Here is a 21,511-nt window from a genome sequence, read left to right as displayed (position 1 = left end):
GCTGCATGCCTGTTCTATACATGCCACCCATGGGCACCATTCTTCTCAATTGTCTTCTATAATACCCCCTTCTTACAACCAGTCCAAACAAGTGGGCCAGTAAATCAGAGAGTCTTATAATGGGGGATTTTAATTTCCCAGATATTGACTGGAATTTGTGGGTTGGTCACTCGCACACTAGCATGGCTTTTGTGGATTTATTGGATGATTGTTTTCTACATCAGCATGTTCGTGAGGCAACAAGAGGGAGCAATACTCTTGATCTGATTATCAGTAGTGATTCTTCATACATTAAGAATCTGCAGAAAAATGAACCACTAGGTGGCAGTGATCACAGTGTGTTGAAGTGGGATTTACTCAAGGAGGTAACTACCATCAGAGGTAAAGGGAAGGGTTTTTGTTTTCGTAAAGGCGACTATGATGGTCTGAGACAGTATTTAAATTCTATACAGTGGGACCAACTGATGATGTTACCAACAGCAAACTCAAAATGGGAAGCATTCAAGGAACTAATCTTGGAGGCTACCAGGCTTTACATACCAACCAAGAAATATTGTTCAAGGTTTAGGCCTAAATGGTTGTCAGATGAACTAATGAGACATGTGGCTGAGAAGAAAAATGCATGGGGATACCTACAAATTAATGGGTGACATGGAAGCCTATGATAGATATAAGTTGGTCTGTAACCAAGTCACAAAGGAGATTAGGCAGGCAAAGGCAGATTACGAAAAATCCTTGGCAAAGGATGCAAAGAAAAACAGAAAAGAGTTCTTTACCTATTTAAACTCAAGAAGGAAAGGGATGAATCAGATTGGTCCACTGGATATTGATGGTTCAACAGTTGAGGATCCTGCTCAGGTGGCTAACAATCTAAACGAGTATTTTGCATCTACATTCACGCATGAGGAGTTATTCACGAAGGAGAATGATGTAGGTAAAGTAAACATTGGCAGTGAGCTGGATGATTTTGTAATAACTGAGAGGAAAGTGGAGGAGAGATTGTTGAGGATAAACATAAAAAAAAAAGGCACCTGGGGTGGATGGGATCTATCCAGTTATATTAAAGGAGGCAGCAAAGGAAGTAAGCAAACCCCTAGCCATAATTATGAGAGCTTCTTTGGACTCAGGGGAGGTACCATAGACTGGAGATGTGCAAATGTAACCCCAATTCACAAAGGAGGATCAAAGGCTGACACAAGTAATTATAGACCTGTTAGTTTAACTTCTGTTCCAGGTAAATTAATGGAGGCACTGGTTAAAGAAGCACTGCAGGATCATCTAGACAAGAATTCAGTTATAGCTCAGACGCAGCATGGTTTTGTTAAGGGCAGGTCTTGCCTGACCAATTTGATTGGATACTATGATGTAGTCACAAAAGAACTGGATGCAGGGAATAACTTTGATATTATATATTTGGATCTTAGAAAGGCTTTTGATACTGTTGCACATGGAAGACTGCTGCACAAATTGGAGCAGTGTGGCACTGGAGGCAAATTGCTGCTATGGATAAGGGGATGGTTGAGTGGTAGAAGACAGAGAGTGGTAATCATGGACACTGCTCAACGTGGACTAATGTTATTAGTGGAGTTCCTCAGGGTTCAGTGTTGGGTCCATTGTTGTTTTCGGTGTTTATGTATGATATTGATGATGGGATATCAAGTTTAATGTCCAAGTTTGCAGACGATACAAAGGTTGGCAGGGTTGTTAAGGACACCACTGATGCTATGCTGCTGCAACAGGATCTGGAAAGGTTGAACAGATGGGCTGAGAGGTGGCAAATGAAGTTTAACATTGACAAATGTAAAGTACTACATATGGGAAACAGTAACCCCAGAGCAACGTATCAACTCTGCGGTACTACATTGACAGTGGTGGAGAATGAAAAGGACCTGGGGGTAATTGTGCAGGCAGATATGAAGTTCTCTGAGCAGTGCAGACGAGCTGCAAGAGTAGCTCATGGTGTCTTGTCAATGATATACAGGAATTTTTCTAGCAGGGATAAGGAGGTGATTATTCCCTTGTATAAGGCAATGGTTAGGCCACATCTTGAGTACTGTATACAGGTCTGGAGGCCTCATTTCAAGAAGGATGTAGAGCTGCTGGAACGGGTACAGAGAAGGGCAACAAGATTAGTGAATGGAACAAAGGGTTGCTCTTACGAAGAAAGGCTTAAGTTTTGCAAATTACAGAGTCTGGAGACTAGGCACCGGCGAGGTGATCTGATAGAGGTGTATAAGGCTTTGAATGGTTTGAGCATGCTCAATGCCAATGGGATTCTTCATCTTGCTCAGAATAATCAGCTCAGAGGGCATAAATTCAAATTGAGGAAGGGCGAATGTCGGATAGATGTGCGAAAATTTGCCTTTGGCCAGCAGGTGGTTGGTTGGTGGAACCGACTTCCATCACTTGTTGTTGAAGTTGATAGCCTAAACAAATTTAAGGCTCAACTGGACAGGTATTTCAAGCGAACGGAGGGGTGAAATGGGAGTGGTGCGTTTTTTTTTTTTTTTTTTGGCTGATGCTGAATAAGCTTGCTTTCTTGCATCATATGCCTCTACTAATGCTAATGCTAAAGTGCCACAGCCAGTCAACATCCATTTGCTCTCCTACTTCAAACTCACAAACAACTTTTCTTCTTTTTCATTTATCTCCTCAACCTACATTTTCTGGAATAGCCTCCCTTCACACATATTTCCTGAAAATTATAATCGACAGAAATTCATGTCTAATGTCAACAATTATCTTCTTTCATCTTCTCAACCTTCACCCAAAGTACAATACTAAGTACTATAGATTCTAATACCTTTCATGTTTGGAATTTAAATAAAAAAAAAAAAAAAAAAGTATTCCATCCAGTCATTTGCTTGTTATGCATTCCCAAACCATTTGGCATAGTGGACCCTTACTGTTAACTGAATACAGTCAGGGTGATTTTTTTAAATCTAAGCCATTTGATTCATGAAGATTAAATCTGGATTCATGAAAATATTACATATTCCCACTGCTGAATTGGCATAATGGACCCTTACTGCTAACTGAATACAGTCAGGGTGAATTTTTAGATCTAAGCCATTTGATCCATGGGGATTAAATCTGGATTCATGAAAATATTACATATTCCCACTGCTGAATTGGCCAATTAGCATGTTCTTTAGCCTAAGTTAGTTGATTTTTTTTAATTGATCTTGCCAATAAGAGTTTCTTTTGAGGTCAATATGCTTTCATACCACTCATTCACTAGTATTCTTCAAACAATTCCATCATCTGCACTTGTCCCAGTATGTTCTTACCACACAGATTTTGTCAGTGGATCTTGGACCACAAATACAGAGGCATAGACACTTCAAAACTATGTCCTGTGTTCCATTACTTTTTTGTTTCCGTCCAGTTCCAGATATTCTTTTGACATCTCTGGTCTCATGTTCTTTTTAAGTAACTTTGACAGAGCGGACTGGTTACAGACAACTTTTGCAACTATTGTCAAATAGAGAAGCTCTCCCTATCAAGAGCAATAATTATCCTTTTCTTCTTTGAGTTAGCTGAGTGTATACCATATGCTGCTGAATAGGAAGCAAAGAGAGATGGCAGCAGGAGGATGTTTCTATAAACAAGATGATGCGATACCACTCTAAAAATAACGAATGATGATATAACATCACACTAATTGAGATGACATAATTTTATCTAAATAGGGAGTTATTAAAGAAATATTAAACGTTAATAGGGTGTTCTTTGAATTTTTTTCTTTAGAAGATGTAATATTTTTTCTGGCAGAAGAGAAGCCACTGAACTTTATTGAAAATTTTTTGATATCACCATTAAATGAAATGTATTTCCATATAGACACACTATGGCTTATTATTATATATTACTGAATATGGTATGCTTGGCATATTCAATAAGCAATTACTAAATATTGAATGTTCCAAAAATTGTATAATAGAGGTCATGAGTAGGGCTTACAATACCGAGATTCCAGGATCCCGGTCATTTTTTTCCAGTATTTAAATCCCAGTATTGATACAAAAATACCGGTTTTTTGGTACTAATGTAAAAAATAATTATCCATGATTTATTCACATAAAGGTTATAAAATTGACAACAATAAATCATTAATACTGCTGAATTTGCAAATGAGGGATTATTATACACAGTACAAATGCAATGGAAACCTGAAAACATTATGAAACTGTAAGACAAAATCTTACAAATATATTTCTCTTAGTAAGTATAGAGCCGACTGGGCTAGCCGGGTGGGTAAAGTGCCTACCTGGCAACCCAAAGGTCGTGGGTTCGATTCCTGCCTCGGGCTTGGATCAAAGTACTGCAAAAACCTTGGGAGGTGCATTATGGCCATAGAAGCCTATGCGACAACAAATACCAAAAAAAAAAAAAAAAAAAAGTATAGTGTGTGTGTGGAAGTAAAGCACTTAAGGAAGAATGAAAACATCATTACGGAAATATTTCCATTAGTGGTTTTGGTTTTTGGTTTTTTTTCAGGAGCATCAGCAACTAAGGCCATATTGCTCCAGGAATATGCGGTGGTCATCCCCTGACCTTTCCGCATCCTCTGTATTTGGTGGTGACGGGCTCGAACCCCGCCCATTAGTGGCAGTAGGCCTGGTAGTGCAATTAAGGAATATGGTGAAGAATGGTAAGGCAGGTGTGTAAGGGTTAAAATTAAAAGCTTCTGAACAATAGTTCAGAACCCTTTTAATTTTAACACTTAGTGCATAACACTAATGCGACACTTAGTGCATTTTGGGAAAGGGCATCGGTATGGAGCAGTTCAAAGATATTGTGAACAGGTGATCTGGAGGTAAAAGATGAAGGCGTTTTGTTGTGTGGAAAAAAATTCAGTTTTCCCACCAAAGGAAGAAGAGTGAGTTTAAAGAATACCATGTGATTGGGTCAGGTTGAAATTAGATAGGGGAAGATATGTAAATGCATGCAAACCCTTCTGGGATTTGCACATAAGCTTACGTATAAAAAAGTAGTAGAAGGGGCGACTGTAACTTGCAACCAATTCAATAAATAAACAAGTTATATAAAAAAAAAATTTTTAAAGTCAATTCCTACTTAGGTCAACAAAGAAAAATTTTATTTTAGTTACTTTTTATTAAATAATTACAATTAATATAAATATGTATATACATATGACAGAATCACAATATTAAGTGGCAAAATAGAAAGAATTTCCTTGCAATTTTCCATTTTCCTTTCTATATATGGTGTTGGACTATTATTTTTATTCACATGTTTCATTTTCCATTTTGTTCCCTCCTTGACTCAGACTAGAACCCAGAATGAAAAAAGAATCTGAAAAAGAAATTTTTTTCCAGCGATCTACACGCTTCGCCACTGATGGTATTTATTCCTAAATTTATATCCTGCTAAATATCTTATATAAGAGAAATTTTTTCCCCCATATAAAACTAAAATTAATTAATTAAATTTAATTAATGAATTAATATTTGAAAAAACTGTATTAACATCAAGTGTCATCCACTAGAAGTTTAAAAAAAATGTATTTGAACTTGAGTGGATGAATAAAGAGTATTTTATTAACGATTGAAAATTTGAACAAGATATATAAATATATATAGGGAGAGTGTGAACTAATAGTAGGAATTGAATAAATGAGAAGGAAACAAATAAGGTGCTTGCACCAAAAGAGGGGTTTGTGGTTGTTGTTGTTCAGAGGGTTGCAGACTTCCAGTGGTAGTTCTGAGTTCAGTTCGGGTCCAGTTCTGTTCTGAGAGTGTCCAGCTATATAGTGAAGGGTTCCGCCAGGCATGTTCCTGTGATAGAAGTTAATCCGGAAGTTGAATAACAAGCCAGTCAGATAGTGCCCTGGCTTCTACTACTACTGTGGTAATTTCCTTCAGTATTAACAGAGAACTGTTCTCGAAATCCCAAAATAAGACAGTACTGGAAGAGCTAAACAGCAGAGATGCAGAGTTCAACTAAGAAGAAGAGACATCACCGCACTCCGTGGAAGGAACCCACACAAAGGAATCCCACCGTGAAAGAGAAGGAAGGTAAGTCCTCTGAACTGTGTTGTTTTGGAAATGGTACTTAGATAAAGTGGGAGATTATTTTAGAGTAAGGTTGAAGTTGAAGAAACACAAGAAATAAGGAAATGTTTAGTATTTATTTGGTTTATTGGTTGAAGCTGTAAAGAAAATTGATATTGCTAAATTAAGAGAGATTACACGGAATTGTTAGCATTAAGTTGGCCACTTATGGATTGCTGTTGTGAAGAGAATTGATCTTGGTGATTAAGACTGAATTAGTTTAGTGTTTGAAGCTGCAGAGAGTTGAGATTGTTAATTGAGAGAAATTTTATGGAAATGATAGTGTGTATTAACAGATTAAATGAGAAAAATGAATAGATTAGATGTAAATGAACATGAGTTATGTATTGTAAGTAGATTTGTATGATAAATGACTTTTGTTTTATATTTGTGTCATTGCTCTTGAGAAACTGACAGCTCACATATAACATATATACTCGTGTGTGGGGGGAGGATTCCCTCAGTATTTCTCTGTACCTTAGTATCACTGATGGCGATACTAAGGTATAGGGAAATTTATTTTTGATAAAAAGGAAATAAGATTTTTTGAAGGTGAGGGAATGGGAAGGGGGTTAAACTGCAACTCGTCTACGACTATCTCAGTACAAAGCACCAACCAGGCACAGAATCCAAAAGAACGTTTTCTTCCGCTAATTAAATATGTACCAAAATTAGATCCAGTTTAAACGATAACATTATTGAGTTTCTTAAGAGCTCACTTTATTCGGACAGGTAGTGTGGATGCTTATTTTTTTGTTTTTAGAATAATTATGTTTAATAATTTTTGCTAGAATATTTATTATTGTAATAAAAGTTTGATTTAAAACGTGAATTCAAGTAATTACTTGTTTTTTTCTTACTTCATTGTGCCTAATTGTTATCAAGATTTATTGTGAAAAATGTTTTTTTCTGGAATACCGGTATCCCGTTTTCATAAATTAAAAATACTGAAATACCGGTATTAAGATTTTGACTGGTAATGTGAGCCCTAGTCATGAGTCACGTGCATCAGATGATTGAAATATTGAAATTATATATTGAAGAAAAATTCGATCCTCCAAGCATTTGCAAAATTTTATTATTAAAAATTAAATATATGATATGTATAAAATTAAATTCATATATAATTCTGATGCCTCCCTTAAAATCCATTAATGTAGTTATGCTCCTTTAAAAAACAACATGATCAAGTGTCAGAAATTCAGAAAAGTAAGACAAAAGATGAAAAGAGTTTAACCTATGAGAAATTGTAGTAAACATCTTGGTAAGTCTTGATAGCGACAAGGTAAAGCAGAGCACCAAACTTCCATGAAATAAGTGTCAAAAGGAAGGATGCTGAGAACATCCTTCCTCTTGCTCAGAGAGGGCATAAATTTAAATGAGGAAAGATGATTGTAGGTGAGTAAATTTTCTTTCAACTAGCAGGTATTTTGATTTTTAGAACAAGCTTTCATCTGGTGTTGTGGAAGTGGGTAGTTTGAATAAATTTAAGGAGGAACTAGACAAATTATTGGAGTAGATAAACAGATGATGTGGGAAGTTTTTTTTTTTTTTTTTAAAGCTTGTTTTCTTGCATTTTGCCACTACTAATAGTAATACTAATATATTTTGAAAGTTCTTTCAATTCAGAATGAATAAATTATGCTTGCAATATGTACGTTCTCTTGAAACTCTACAGAGACATGCTATCAGTTATCAACTGTGCTTTACAAAAGTAGTAGTAATCGTTTGTACATTTAGGTTTTGAAAACTGAAAAACTAATACAAGTCATACCCTTTCAACAAAATCTGATATGTGAGCATATATAAGGTGAAAACAAAGAAATTCTTTGGACTTTACATAACAGAGAGGATATTATTTCAAAGAAAAAATTTTCCAATTTTTTTCTTTGGATTAATCAATAGGAATAATATTTTTTAAAAATTGTATGTTGACTTTATATTTTACAATAAGCTGCTCTAATGTTTGGCTTCATAATCAATGTTTGATATTATAATCTCTAATGTTTATAAACTTTTTATAATCTCTAATGTTTGCTTTTATAATCAAAATAAGAAAAAAATTAATATTTAAAAGCTTTGATATACAGTTTTTCAATTTTTACAAACTCTAGAATTCTTAAAAAAAGTTCAGTTCACAGTCATGTGCATATGGTCTGGAAACCCACTCACAAAGGGTTAATAACAATGGTACATAATGTATTACTCTTTTAATACATACGTATAGTTCAGAATATTAGACCTGTGCCGACAGAAACTAGAACCGCGGCCAAACCTGACCCACAAAACAAAACAAAAAAAGAAGTGATATATTACGAAAATCTGTTTTAAATTTTTACACATCAATAATAATGTAAAAAACAATCAACAATATTAATATTTTTATTGTATATAACACAAAAACTTTAAAAAAAAAATAATAATAATTAAATAAAAAAATTAACAAAAATACATTCATAATATCATTTTACACATTTTTGCTATGCAAAAAGAGGAAAATCAACAATTAATTAAGCTGTGTGCTTTCTTGGATTAGAAATCTAGTCAATGAAAAGTCTTTCTTGCTGGCAAAACTTTTGGCACGAGTGGCAAGAATGAAACTAGCCACAGCTGCAAGACTTGGGAAAGGGGAAAAAAAAAAAAAAAATTATTTTTCTTTCTTTTTCCCACAACACTTCAACAACTGAAACTCTTCATCATAATCAGAAATTGATTTTGGACATTTCATTGCAATATAATTATGAATTTCATCAGGTAGAGGGTCAACATTTTCCTCTACTTGAATCTTCCACATCAAATAAATCATATTCCTTCCTCTTTTTTCTTTCTGCTGAATCTTCTAATTCTCGTCTCTCAGCACTGTGTGGCATTAAATTATTTATAAAGACTGGAACCACACCCAACCTGCACTGTGAGTAACCTGTAAGTACTTGACCAGATGCAGGAGCATGTAGTTTTAAGATGCAAGGGAAGGAAGATATAATGAATTTCTGTAGGAGGTAGAGGAGAAGAATTTTAGGAGGCCCTAACACTCACAAGACTATTATGGCATTCCATTCTAATTATCCTTCAATGTGCATTTCTGCTAGTATTAGAAGAAATGCATATTGAAGCAACTGCTTTTCTGAAAATCTTTTGAATCAGTGACTATGGAGGGTGGGTTGGATTTTCAAAAAATTTCAAGAGGGTACATATGCTGTTAATACAAACTGGGAGCAGTATATCATTACAGTTATAGACAAAATCACATCTGTAACTAGGAAAAGTCAAGTGCCTACATTACATAATACTTGTAATTTTATATTAATCTGAATATTTATAAAAATGAACCTTCCACACTTGGCCTCCACAAAACAGGTTATTTATAGAGAGGTGGTCCATTCACCTTGTGAGATCATTAATATTTTTCATTAATATGGAAATATTAATGAAATATAAATATTTCATTAATATTTTCATTAATAAAATTGGATATACATATAGATATTACACATATTGCCATTTATTTGTGATCCAAGTCTCTATTCCCATCTGGAAATAAACTCCTGAATGTTAATTCTCATTTTATAATTCTCTTGTTCAACAAAATGTAATACATTCACTCAGAAAATTTAACTCTTTTTACTGTTAAAAAAAAAAAAAAAAGATTAATAGGACAATAATGAACTGTTTTTATATAAAATTTTCCAAATCAAACTTTTCTTCTGGCTATATAACAAACCTAAGATCCATTCTTCACACCCTCCAAACTTGGATATATCAACTGCATTGAGCTGAAATATTAATTACATGCAGCTTAAATCTGGAATTGACAATACTCAGCATATCTGGAAATGAAGGTCATGAAAAAATTATTTCCAAAAAAGTGATACTAGAGTGAAAATTGGTTCTATGTGCAAATTGGATACCACTGATAAAAAGGACCAAAGGCAGAATAGGCAGGCACCAAAAAGTCAACTTTATACTTGTAATAATGAATAATTGTTGCTAAAGTTCTAATAGCAGAACAATAGCAATCTGGCTGCATTTCAGGAATATCACTATCAAAAAGAACTGAGAAGATGATCACAAAATGAGCTATGGTATGATAAAGATGCCTGAGATGATAAGTGTGGGATGTGACAGAGGGTGACAATCACTTAAAAAGCATACACGACGTCATTCCTATGCCCAATAGCAGCAGTCTAATTGCAAGGAAATAAAAAAAATAAATAAAATAAACAAATAAACACAATGCCAAGCAACTGCTAATATATTCATGGCTCTTCAGTAATTCCTTCAATAATGTAGCAGTTATATTTAATTATTTCTGTAATTAAGCATATCTGTTTAATTAAGCATCTCATACCCAGTCCTTAAATTAACTCCTTGGAAACCTTCAAAAAGTATAATTCATGAAAAGTGAGTGGAGAGCTAATAAATTCTCATAATCTGAGAGATACCTCTTCAAACTAAAGATGAGGTTCCCCTTCTAACCCTTGTACCCCTTCTAACTAAAGGTGAACTAAAGGTTCACCTTTAGTTAGAAGGGGTACAAGCAATTTGAAAACTGACAATGTTATACCCAACTGATAAATGGGAATAACATAATTAATAACTATAACAAATCCACATAAAAGCAACTAGTTCTAGACATCTACAGGAGTTTGGAAGAACTTTTACAACAAACACCCTCGTGATGGGGAGAAGACTTCACCTTGCCATACAGGACAGAATGAATCTCACCAATGTAATTCATTAAACATGGATATGAGAGAGAAATACAAATGACAAAGATCCCAAACAGGCAACTGAACAGCAGCTATATTCTCAAGATAGAAACAAACCTGGTCCTCAAATCTGTGCTAAGAATGGCAAAAGTCTTTGCCATCAAGCTCCCTTTTTGTTTGTGAACCCTTAATAATCAAAGACTAACTCAGCACATATAATCTAATGTCAGGAGAATGAACACTCGACACTAATCATATGCAGTATCTCAGATCTCCTACAGAGTGAAAGATCAGTAACAATTCTAAGCTCCAAATATCTGGCCTCAAGAGTTTCAGACCGAAGAAAAATAACCTTGGGGAAGGGCAAACTCTGGAGAGCAATAATAATAATAAAAAAAAAAAAAAAAAAAAACAGAATTCAAATTGGAGATTAAATTTCTTCTCTACTGTACTCAAAATGAGAGCTCAACAAAGATCATCTAGACTTGACATCATAATCAGATCTACCGATATATCAACATCAATAATAAGAATTGGAAGGCAGAATTATGGTATTACCTTATTCTATCCATTTTAATGCCAAAACAGTTTGGACAGTACTTTGATGCCCTCTGGCCATGAGCAGAAAGTAACCCCACCAATCAAACCATAGATTTTATACCCAGCCTTACTGCCATATCACTGAGCTTTAATTAGTCCTGAGCACTTTGTGTGTGTGTGTGTGTGTGTGTGTGTGTGTGTGTGTGTGTGTGTGTGTGTGTGTGTGTGAATATAGTATATATAAAAAAAAGAGAAAGATTCTGTTATTGAATCTTTCATATCTTCAAACTTTTAGAAAGTAATCAAACAAGTGATCAAATAATTATCTGTGTCATAAAAACATGGACCAATGGTAAAGGTATAGCATTAATATTTAGCCTAAAATGTTTCTCACTTGTAATATTCTTTGGTTCTGCCTTTCCATATTCTGGAGATTTTTATGGTCTCTTATTAAATGCTTACAAAGAGATCTGAAGTATTCTTTCAAAAGTGTACGAAGTCCTTTCTGACGATCTGCAGGAAGAAGCTATAAATAACATAAAATCACCATAAACAAAAAATGAATAAAGAAACAAATTTTGCAGTTCTATGTGTAAACACACCCATACCCCACACACATCTGATTTATATTGCCATACAACACACTGATTCAAAGTTATGTTGTCACTAATTAGTACTTATTTTTTTTTTGATTTACACTTCATTACACCAAAGTCAACATTTAATATTAAAATCCTTTATCTTTTGTTGTTTGGCAGCTTTAAACCCAAGTTATTACTGTACATTTTAGTGATTTTATCATTAAATTTTGTAACTCTGTTTGGTAACTTTTTATCACAAATTTAAACTTCTGAAAATAAGTGACATTTTTTGACAATCATGACATAAGTTTAGTATATTAAATATATATATATATATATATATAAAAAAAAAAAAAAAACCTCAAAATTATTCTAAAAAACAACCTGCTATGAAGTTTCAAAATGCAGAGCTATCATATACAATCAAGTGCAGCAATGTACTATATGTCGACAATGGATGACATCCAAACCCAACGAATCACAAAACTCCATGAAAGGTCCCTTCTTTGGGGTTAATGTCAATCTGGTAAGGAGTTTGTAATCTCAGTGCATTATCTCACTCTGGTATCTTTATCTTTGCAATATCATTCAGTCTATATCAAGGGTGAGGAACAATGCAACAGTATTGGAAGGAAAGATCCAATCATCAAAGTTTTTTATCCTGTTCCTGAGTGGCTGTAAAGTGACTTGATTATAGTGATGGTGAGTCTGCTGGTTGTTAGGCAGAAGACAATCACAGCTAGACTTGGGATTTTTATCCTTCCAATTTAGGTTAGCATGTTGCAGGTGGTCTTTGGGTGAATGAAATACCCCAATGTATAAATTAAATTTTTTTTAATTCTTTTCTCATTAATAACTAAATGCAGTGAAAATTTGAAAGTTTTATTTATTTATATAACCCATTTGGTAACACAGACCTGATTTTCATATCTTGCACTTTTTAGAAATTACATTATAGCTATAAAGGCGCCTCTGTAGCCAGGTGAGAAGGAGCAGCAGTGTGTAGCACACGCTTCTTGATTAGACCGGGGTTCGAGCCCGTCACCACCAAATATGGAGGATGCGGAAAGGTCAGGGAATGACCACCGCATATCCCGGAGCAATATGGCCTTAGTTGATAATGCTCCTTAAAAAAAAAAACCAAAATAACAAATAACATTATAGCTATGTATATGATTATTTATCAGTGAATTGTTTCCTGATGATGGGTAACAGTAAGATACCTGAAATGTTACCTTAATGTATAGTAGTTTAAGCGAAAGCTTAATAAACTATATTATTAATTTCATGTGGCATAATAGTGGTATTATATTTAGTAATAATCTTAATGGAAAACAACCATGTAATGTCCTTCCATAACTATATTAATGAATTGTTTCTTTTTTCATCAGTACAATGTACACGTTGAAAACCTAAATTGTTATAAATAGATTCGATTTTTTTTGTTTATAGTTATTTGATTTTTAATTTTTACAGTGCATTATGTGCACTGTAAAAATTAAATATTAATTTCTTAGTGACAAGCTATTTATTTATTTATTTTTATTATTATTTTTTTAATCCTAAGTGATCATTTTTGGCAATTACAGGACTTCATTTTTAAAAAATTTATAATGCAGTAGCAAATAGTTTTAAGTGAAATTTTTTGTCCAATCAACCTACTCTATATACTGAAAAAAAAAAAAAAAAAAAAAAAAACCTTATCATAAAAACAATTAGTTTTCTTTTAATTTTTCAGCCTAACTGGTAACTTTTGTTAATCACTATACTCTATATAGAAAATTATATTGTGTTAACAAATAGTTTTTATTGGAAATTTTTTCCTCTTATTACCATTACACGGTTAATTGAATTATTGACCACAAAGGAACAAAATAAAATAAATGAAAAGTGTTCATATTTTGGACTACGTCATGATTCTGTGCAACTGCTACTGCAATTAGGTCCAGTCTTGTTTGTTTGGTTGCTTGCAGTGTTAGAAACACCCTAAGTACTGTTTAACAGTACAACATGCACTAATAAAAATTATGCAGAAGCAAGTGGGGTGCTGCTCTGCAATTAGTGTGTACTAGTAAGGCTTAAAGGAAAATTTTTTAAAATTGCTGGGTAACTTAATTTTCTTTTAGACAGCACTTGGATAAATACAAGTGGATGAAGAGATGTTGTGTTGCTTACAAAGGACAATGTTGTTGTTGTTATTTGGTTTTTAGGAGCATTAGCAACTAAGGCCACACTGCTCCGGGGATATGCGGTGGTCATTTCCTGACCTTTTTGCATCCTCCGTATTTGGTGGTCACGGGCTCGAACCCCGGTCTAATCAAGAGGCGTGTGCTATGCACTTCTGCTCCTGCCCACCTGGCTATGGAGGCGCCTCAAAGGACAATGTATTGTCATATAAATGATATACATTACCATGTATATACTTATTTATCAAAAGCTTATTAACAAATTTATCAGTCTCAAATTATTTCTAACACTGTAAGCAAATGGTTGCTTACAGTGTTAGAAACACCCTAAGTACTGTTTAACAGTACAACATGCACTAATAAAAAGTATGCAGAAGCAATGGGGGTGCTCTGCAATTAGTGTTTCCATCAGCATGAATTGTTGAGGAGGCTTCCATCCTGCAGTGGGTTGATAATGGCTGCACTTTACCTTTTTTTTTAGTAAGGCTTAAAGGAAAATTTTTTAAAATTGCTGGGTAACTTAATTTTCTTTGAGACAGCATTTGGACAAATACAAGTGGATGAAGTTGCTATTTGGTTTTTAGGAGCATTAGCAACTAAGGCTGTATTGCTCCGGGGATATGCGGTGGTCATTCCCTGACCTTTCCGCATCCTCCGTATTTGGTGGGCACGAACCCCGGTCTTATCAAGAAGCGTGTGTTACGCCCTGGTGCTCCTGCCCACCTGCCTACGGAGGCGTCCAAGTGGATGAACAGATGTTGTGGTGTTTACAAAGGACAATGTATTGTCATATAAATAATATACATTACCGTGTATATACTTATTTATCAAAAGCTTATTAACAAATTTATCAGTCTCATTAGAGCATGACAAAAATTTATTTATTTGGGGTGAAATTTCAATCCTGTACAATCGGCTAATTGAACAGGATTGAAAACTAAATTTGCCAATTCTTGGAAGATTTTTATAACAAAGTCAGAAATAAATTTAGTGGTACCATCACACAATGGCACCCACAATTGAGTCACATGAGATATACTATAGAAAGGAGCTGAAAACCTAGCATATGAAGTAAAAGTAAAATGCATTCTTTAGAACCTCTCAGTAATACCTTTCAGTATTTTTCTATTTACAGGAAACTTTTTTTGGGAGGTAGGATGGATTGTGTTTAGGAGTAGTGCTAAAACTTAATTTTAACCATTCTGTTATCTTCTGAAACTGATTTCAAAAGAATCATTTTATTTGTTTTCAGTCTTTTTTGATTCCATTCTTGGTTTGCTCTTTTTGTTCTTAAGAATAATGCTCTCTCTTTTTTATATAAGTAGTCATCAGTTTGATGGTTCTTCTTAAATTGCCTAAATGCTTTATGTGCTTATGTTTCTCGAAGTGAGATGAATCTGTTATGAGGCCCTTCTTTTTCTGTAAGTTTCAGCTTAGCATCAATTAAGTGAAGAGCTATTTAAGCAGTTTAAAGCCAATGAACCTCCAATCAATAGATCTTAGTCACCTAAGTATAATATCTTGTTTAAGATATTTCAATGAATATGCTTTCTTTTTAACTTTTCAGTGGTGGAGTTGTAAAGAAGTAGGTAGTAGAATATTTTGACCAGAAAAATTCAAATGTTGTTGTTGTTATTTGGTTTTTAGGAGCATTAGCAACTAAGGCCATATTGCTCCGGGATATGCGGTGGTCATTCCCTGACCTCTCCGTATTTGGTAGTGACGGGCTCGAACCCCGGTCTAATCAAGAAGCGTGTGCTACGCACTACTGCTGCTGCTGCTGCTGCTGCTGCTCCTTCCCACCTGGCTACGGAGGCACCTAATTCAAATATTATAGGGCTGTGATCAAAGCTGAATTTACAGTTATGCTGAACTGAAATTGCATCCTTAATATTGTAATATAAAACATCTAATTTTTAAGAATCCCGTATAGTTGGATTAATGTTTTCTAGTGCAAGACCTACATTATTAAGAAAAATTTGCAGATCCATTCTAGCCTCGTCATATTTAAGACTAAGCACATTAAAATCACCCATAACTAAGATTTTCCCAATAGGATGGAGGTGGGCAGCAAGCCAAGTCACAAGCTCTTTCTGTATTGGTTCCATGTGGTTAGGTGGCAGATAAACTGTACATGCTTGGAGAGATGTGTCATTTTTATGAAATGCTGCACAGATCGTACTCAAAATAAGCTGCTGACATTGAACAAATGTCTTTATAAATTATGATTATTCCACTGCATCTCCTGTGTTCCCTACCATTACTGAAATTCTGAGTGACTAGACTAATCTGCATGAATAAACCAAGTCTCTTCTAGAAGAATTATGTCAAATTCACTTAAGAATATTAATGTTTAAAGGGAATTTAACTTGTTTACAATGTTTCTAACACATCTCAACATTCATCTTACATCCAGCAGATGATGATTGCACTGTTTCCACACAGAACCCAAAAGTGGCATTATCATGATTTGCTTTTTTGCAGACATATGGCTTGGTGAGAATGCCTGATGGTTAGAACTAGATGCTTTTGATGAGTGATGTATAGTTTAGGGGCGTCTGGTTCTAATTGGCCCAACATCAACTGAAATTCCATGTTCAGCCACACATATTCTTTACACTTTCTGTCCAAGTCTGCAAATAAACACTAAATCCTGTTGGCACTGAAGATATGTTGAATTTTGCACATAACTGATGGGTTTGAAGCTTTATAATTGATTCTGAATTGACTGTAAGTGATTCATCACTATTGTGAGAAGTATTGTAGAGCCTTGATTCACCAGACACATTGATGCAAGAGTACTTTTTTTTTTGGTTGTTATTGGTGCATCGGCTTCTGTGGCCATAATGTACCTCCCAAGGTTTTTGCAGTACTTTGATCCAAGCCCGAGGCGGGATTCGAACCCGCGACCTTTGGGTTGCCAGGCAGGCACTTTACCCACCTGGCTAGCCCAGTCGGCGCAAAAGTACTGTTTGAATGCTTATTTGTCTTGACATCTAGACATCGAAGGCATGATATTTTATGGTTGATAACATTTGTTTCTCTGTGATTACTTGCATACTTTTGCATATGACTGGTTATATTCAAAAACTCTTTGGTTTGACAATGTATGCATGATGTCAAGATTTACTATTAGGAAAAGAACAGTGATTTTAATTTTTTTTTTTTTTTTTCTCATGTGCAGCTGACAGCAAAATTTCATAGTTTTTTTTATCTCCAGATCCTTGTATTACTGACATTCATCAGGTATTAAACAAGCCTGTTTCTTTAAGAAGCTGATAAAACTGTTTTGTGAGATCTTAGTGAAACTGAATGCTTGACATTACTATGTAAAATGAATTTTTCCACCACATAGTCAAAAATGCACAAGCCATAACACTAACACTAAAGCTAGCAGTTCTTCTTTAATGAATGTGAACCATTATGATTTCAGTGAGGATTATTACTTTCCTAAAATAAAATGCATATTGTCCCCAACATATCATGATTCCTTGCAATAATCAGTTGTCCCTTATTATCAATATCCACAACTTCACAATCACAAATTACCAAGTAAACGCACTCAACAAATCCTTTATAATACAATGACAGAAATACATATAGGATATATCTCCTTGGTAATGTATGGAAGATAGGACAAGCGAGTTTGCTAAGACTGCTGAGTAAATACCAGATCACTTTGTGCATCCACAGCCAAAACCAAGTGTTATATGTAAATATATAATGTAACATTGGAAACATATTTTAATGTGCCAAAATGCTATGAAATTGCCAAAGCACAATTTCATAGCAAGGCAAGAATGGTGAAACCAGTTTCATATACAATGTTGAATAAAAAATCATTGCCACCAACAACATGCCATTGAAACAACTGTGATAAGATATCTGTGCATGTCTTTCCTGTATTCATCCATAAGTAAGCAGGAAACCCAACAGAACAGAAGAAACTTCCAGTATTCTCAGGCTGCCATTATCACAGCAACACAGTACTAGTAGTAAAATGGCATAATGATGCAATGAAGGATAGCTTATGAGGTATTTGCCATTAGAAAAATTCTCTCTAGTTTTATATTTTATCTTCTTCCAAATATTTATCTAAATCTCTCTCTCTTTAAATATGATTAAGCTTACTGGCTCTTCAGAGCTAGATTGTAAATTATTCCAGTAGTTGATTACTTTTAACTAAAGGTAGACTGTAGACTGAAGACTCCAGTCTAGTTATTTTCCTACTATGCACTCTTGTTTATGCCATCCTAGAAAATGAAAAATATGTCCATAATTAAGTTTTCCTAGTCCTTTTAAAATCTTAACACATCAAAACTTCACGTAAGAATATCTCCTGTATCTTTTCGAACAAGTCAATATCTTTCCAAACATGAGACTTCCCAATCCATATAGAGTATTCAAGATGTGGTCTGGCCACTGATTTGTGCAGTAGGGTAATTACCTCTTTATCTTTACTGGTAAAATTCTTGTATATTATTGATCTGCCATCCGAGCAGTCCTATCAATCTGAGAGAACTTCATATTACAGCCCTAAATCCATTATGTTTCCAGTACTGATGAGTGTCTTAACTCTAGTTGATAATTTAACAGGAGATTACAGTGCTCCAGATGTGGAATCACTTGTTTACAAGATTCCACATCTGCAGCTTGTCATTTTTTTTTAGACAAATTGTTTGATTTGATTTTTATGATGCAAGGGTGACTAGGGCCATAATGCACCGTCAGACAAATTGTATAATTTATCTAAATCGTGTAGCAGTGTACAACTAAACAATAATTTCACTAAAGTATTGTATAGGGTGGCTGTCCTGAATACTAATACATGGTGTTTTTTTTGGGATGGTACGCAACGGTACGGCATACCGGCACCTTTATTAACAGTGATGTGTGACATTTGGATGCAGTGCACTTCGAAATTTGTAATATTCCATAAATATTTTTTTCCCATGTTTACCTACTATTCAAATTAACTTAAAATTATTTAACTAAATTTGCATTTTTCACTGTCTATTGTTAAGATATTTTCTACATAAAACTGAATATCCATTTTTATAATTCTAAATTAGTCAGTCGGACCTCTGTTTAACGAAGTCCTTTTATATCGAATTATTTTGAATCGCCCTTGGAATTACATTTAAAATTCTTTCCGTTGAGCGAAGAAAATTTTCATATAGTGAACGGATTAGGAGAGAATTAACTCGGTATGCACTGTTCGCATTTCTGACCTCCAGGCAATTAGTGCTGCTGCGCACATTAAGAGAGCTAAAGGGATTACCATTCTACAACTTAATGGTACCTGGTAAAACCTATCCGACCACCTGTCCCACATATGGAGAAATCGTGCTGGTCAATAGTGAGCAGATCAAGGAGTATTCCCAATGGTCCACCTTCTACTGCGGTGGTGTCCAAACCTTTCCCATACAGGACCCATATTAAAAAAAAATTCAAAGTTAGATTTCTTTATGCTGTTTTAGTTCACTTTCCAGGCGGGCCATAGGTTGGACCCTGCTGTGAATCAACTGTAAGCACTCTGTTCGAGAATTAGGAGAGAGTGATTTTCTTTTACCCCATACAAATAATCATCTGTTGTTTTGCGGAAGTGCGTTATCCACATTTTTCTGTAAATTTTCCCTATCTCTGTTTACAAGGTCACAGTACCTGAATATCCTAATGACACTGACATTTTGGACAGTTTCAAAAAAAAAAAAAGAAAAAAGAAAGAAAATAAAAAAATTCAAATTTAAGAACTAATGACAACAGCGATGACGACAGAAGGAAAACGAGGACAACAAAGGTATTAAACCTTCTAAACATGAATTGTCGCCATTTGGTGAAAATAAAGTTAGAAAATTGTCAATTAGGTTACAGTTAAATGAAAGAGATACAATTTGTGGATTTCAGGAATACCTAATTAAAAAGATGGTTTTGGAAGAATTGAAGCATTTGATGGATGCTCTGAGTACGATACCAATTTCATCAAGTGAATGTGAAAGAGGATTTTCACAAATGAATCTGATTGCCAGCCCAACCAGAGCTTCGTTGATGACAAAAACAGTTTCTTCATTACTGTTTCTTAAAATTGTAGGCCCACCGCTGACCCGCTTCGATCCAGCAAAATATGTCGATTTGTGGCTGCTTTGGAAACATCATTCAGCAACCGACACACAAAGAGGAAGAAAAGAAATCGGCATATGATATCTGTCAGATGAAAACTTAATAAAATTTTGGAATATTCTACAAAAACTTTATTATGAAATTATTTTTACTTGTTATTTATTTTTACTTATTATTTTTAGGGTTCTGTAGTCTAACGAAGGAGCCTTATAATGTCACTCGGTTGTCTGTCCATGTGTCTGTCACAGCATTGTATCTCTGGAACCACTCACCCATTTTGCATGGGTCTGTACATCACGTGGGTTGACATAATGCCATATTGATTGTTGTCGACAACCTATATATATCATTGGAAAGAGCTCAATGAGTAGGTTTAAAATATAATTAAAATTAAAAATGGCGGCGCCCGACAGGAAAATGTGACTAATTTTCGTGTCCCCCCCTATTTCTGTCGCTAATGGAGCTAAAAATTTAAAAATCACATTAGCTATGCGTTATTCAATGCTTATCAAGGGAAAACTATTCTGATTGAAATCTATCATTTACTTAATTTAAAAAAAAAAAAAAATTTTTTATTGCACTTCGATTCGTTGTACTAAGTAGCTCTCCTTTTGGCGACAAAAAGGTTGCTAAATAGTTAGTTAATAATTCTATAAAGGTCATTTATAAATTTTGCGACAAGAAGCATTTTTTAACAATTTTCAAAGCTGGAGTTGCCCCGGCAAGGAGGTACTCAGAGAGCCAGTGTTGAGGTGGCGGTGGTGGGTATTATCTGCGCAGTCTGGCACGGCCCTCATCTGCCAGTTGCTTCTCTCCCACGGCTTTAATCGCTTCTCCAGGAAGAAGTCGGAGTCGCTTCTACCACCCTTGTCATTCACAACAACTGGAATGACAAGGGTGGTAAGAAGCGACTCCTTGTCATTCCAGTTGTTGTGAATGACAAGGGTGGTAGAAGCAACTCCTGTCATTCACAACTGGAAACACTCAAATAGACAACGTTTTCATTATTTCCTCAGTAAAGGCCAAGCTGGTGTACTAGAAACATTTTGAGATACTACACTAACGACCACTCATGACTACGGACCCTTCATCCTGAGTGCCCAGCACTCAGTAGTTGACCGATTTATTTTACTCACATTTTACTTATTTTTTTTATATACTTGAATAATAAATTTATGCTTAATAAACTGTGTTAACATACTAAATTTGCTGTTCTTAATCCAAAAACATTACTACTAAAGTAACAATATTAGGAAAAAAAAATTTTTTAGAGTACTTTTCATATCCTTTTAATTTTC

The 21,511-nt window shown here is 34.6% G+C and overlaps 1 protein-coding gene across 5 annotated transcripts in view; it reads right to left on the bottom strand.

Annotated features, from left to right (window-relative positions):
* Upf2 (UPF2 regulator of nonsense mediated mRNA decay) overlaps nt 1-21,511 on the bottom strand; it is a 695,457-nt gene that overhangs the window by 475,566 nt on the left and 198,380 nt on the right. For all 5 annotated transcript variants that reach the window (XR_016547840.1, XR_016547841.1, XM_090387842.1 and 2 more), the window contains exon 13: nt 11,721-11,852. Coding sequence is in view for 3 of the 5 variants with exons in the window: in XM_090387842.1 (XP_090243968.1) it covers nt 11,721-11,852 (132 nt within the window). In the remaining 2 variants the exon portion in view is untranslated. The remainder of the gene's footprint in view (nt 1-11,720; nt 11,853-21,511) is intronic.

The sequence above is a fragment of the Mastigoproctus giganteus genome, chromosome 13 (assembly GCF_048544385.1).
Source record: "Mastigoproctus giganteus isolate SK-2022 chromosome 13, ASM4854438v1, whole genome shotgun sequence".
NCBI classification, from domain to species: Eukaryota; Metazoa; Arthropoda; class Arachnida; order Uropygi; family Thelyphonidae; genus Mastigoproctus; species Mastigoproctus giganteus.
Note: the sequence above shows the minus strand (reverse complement) of the source record. Positions and strands in the feature narration are given on the sequence as shown.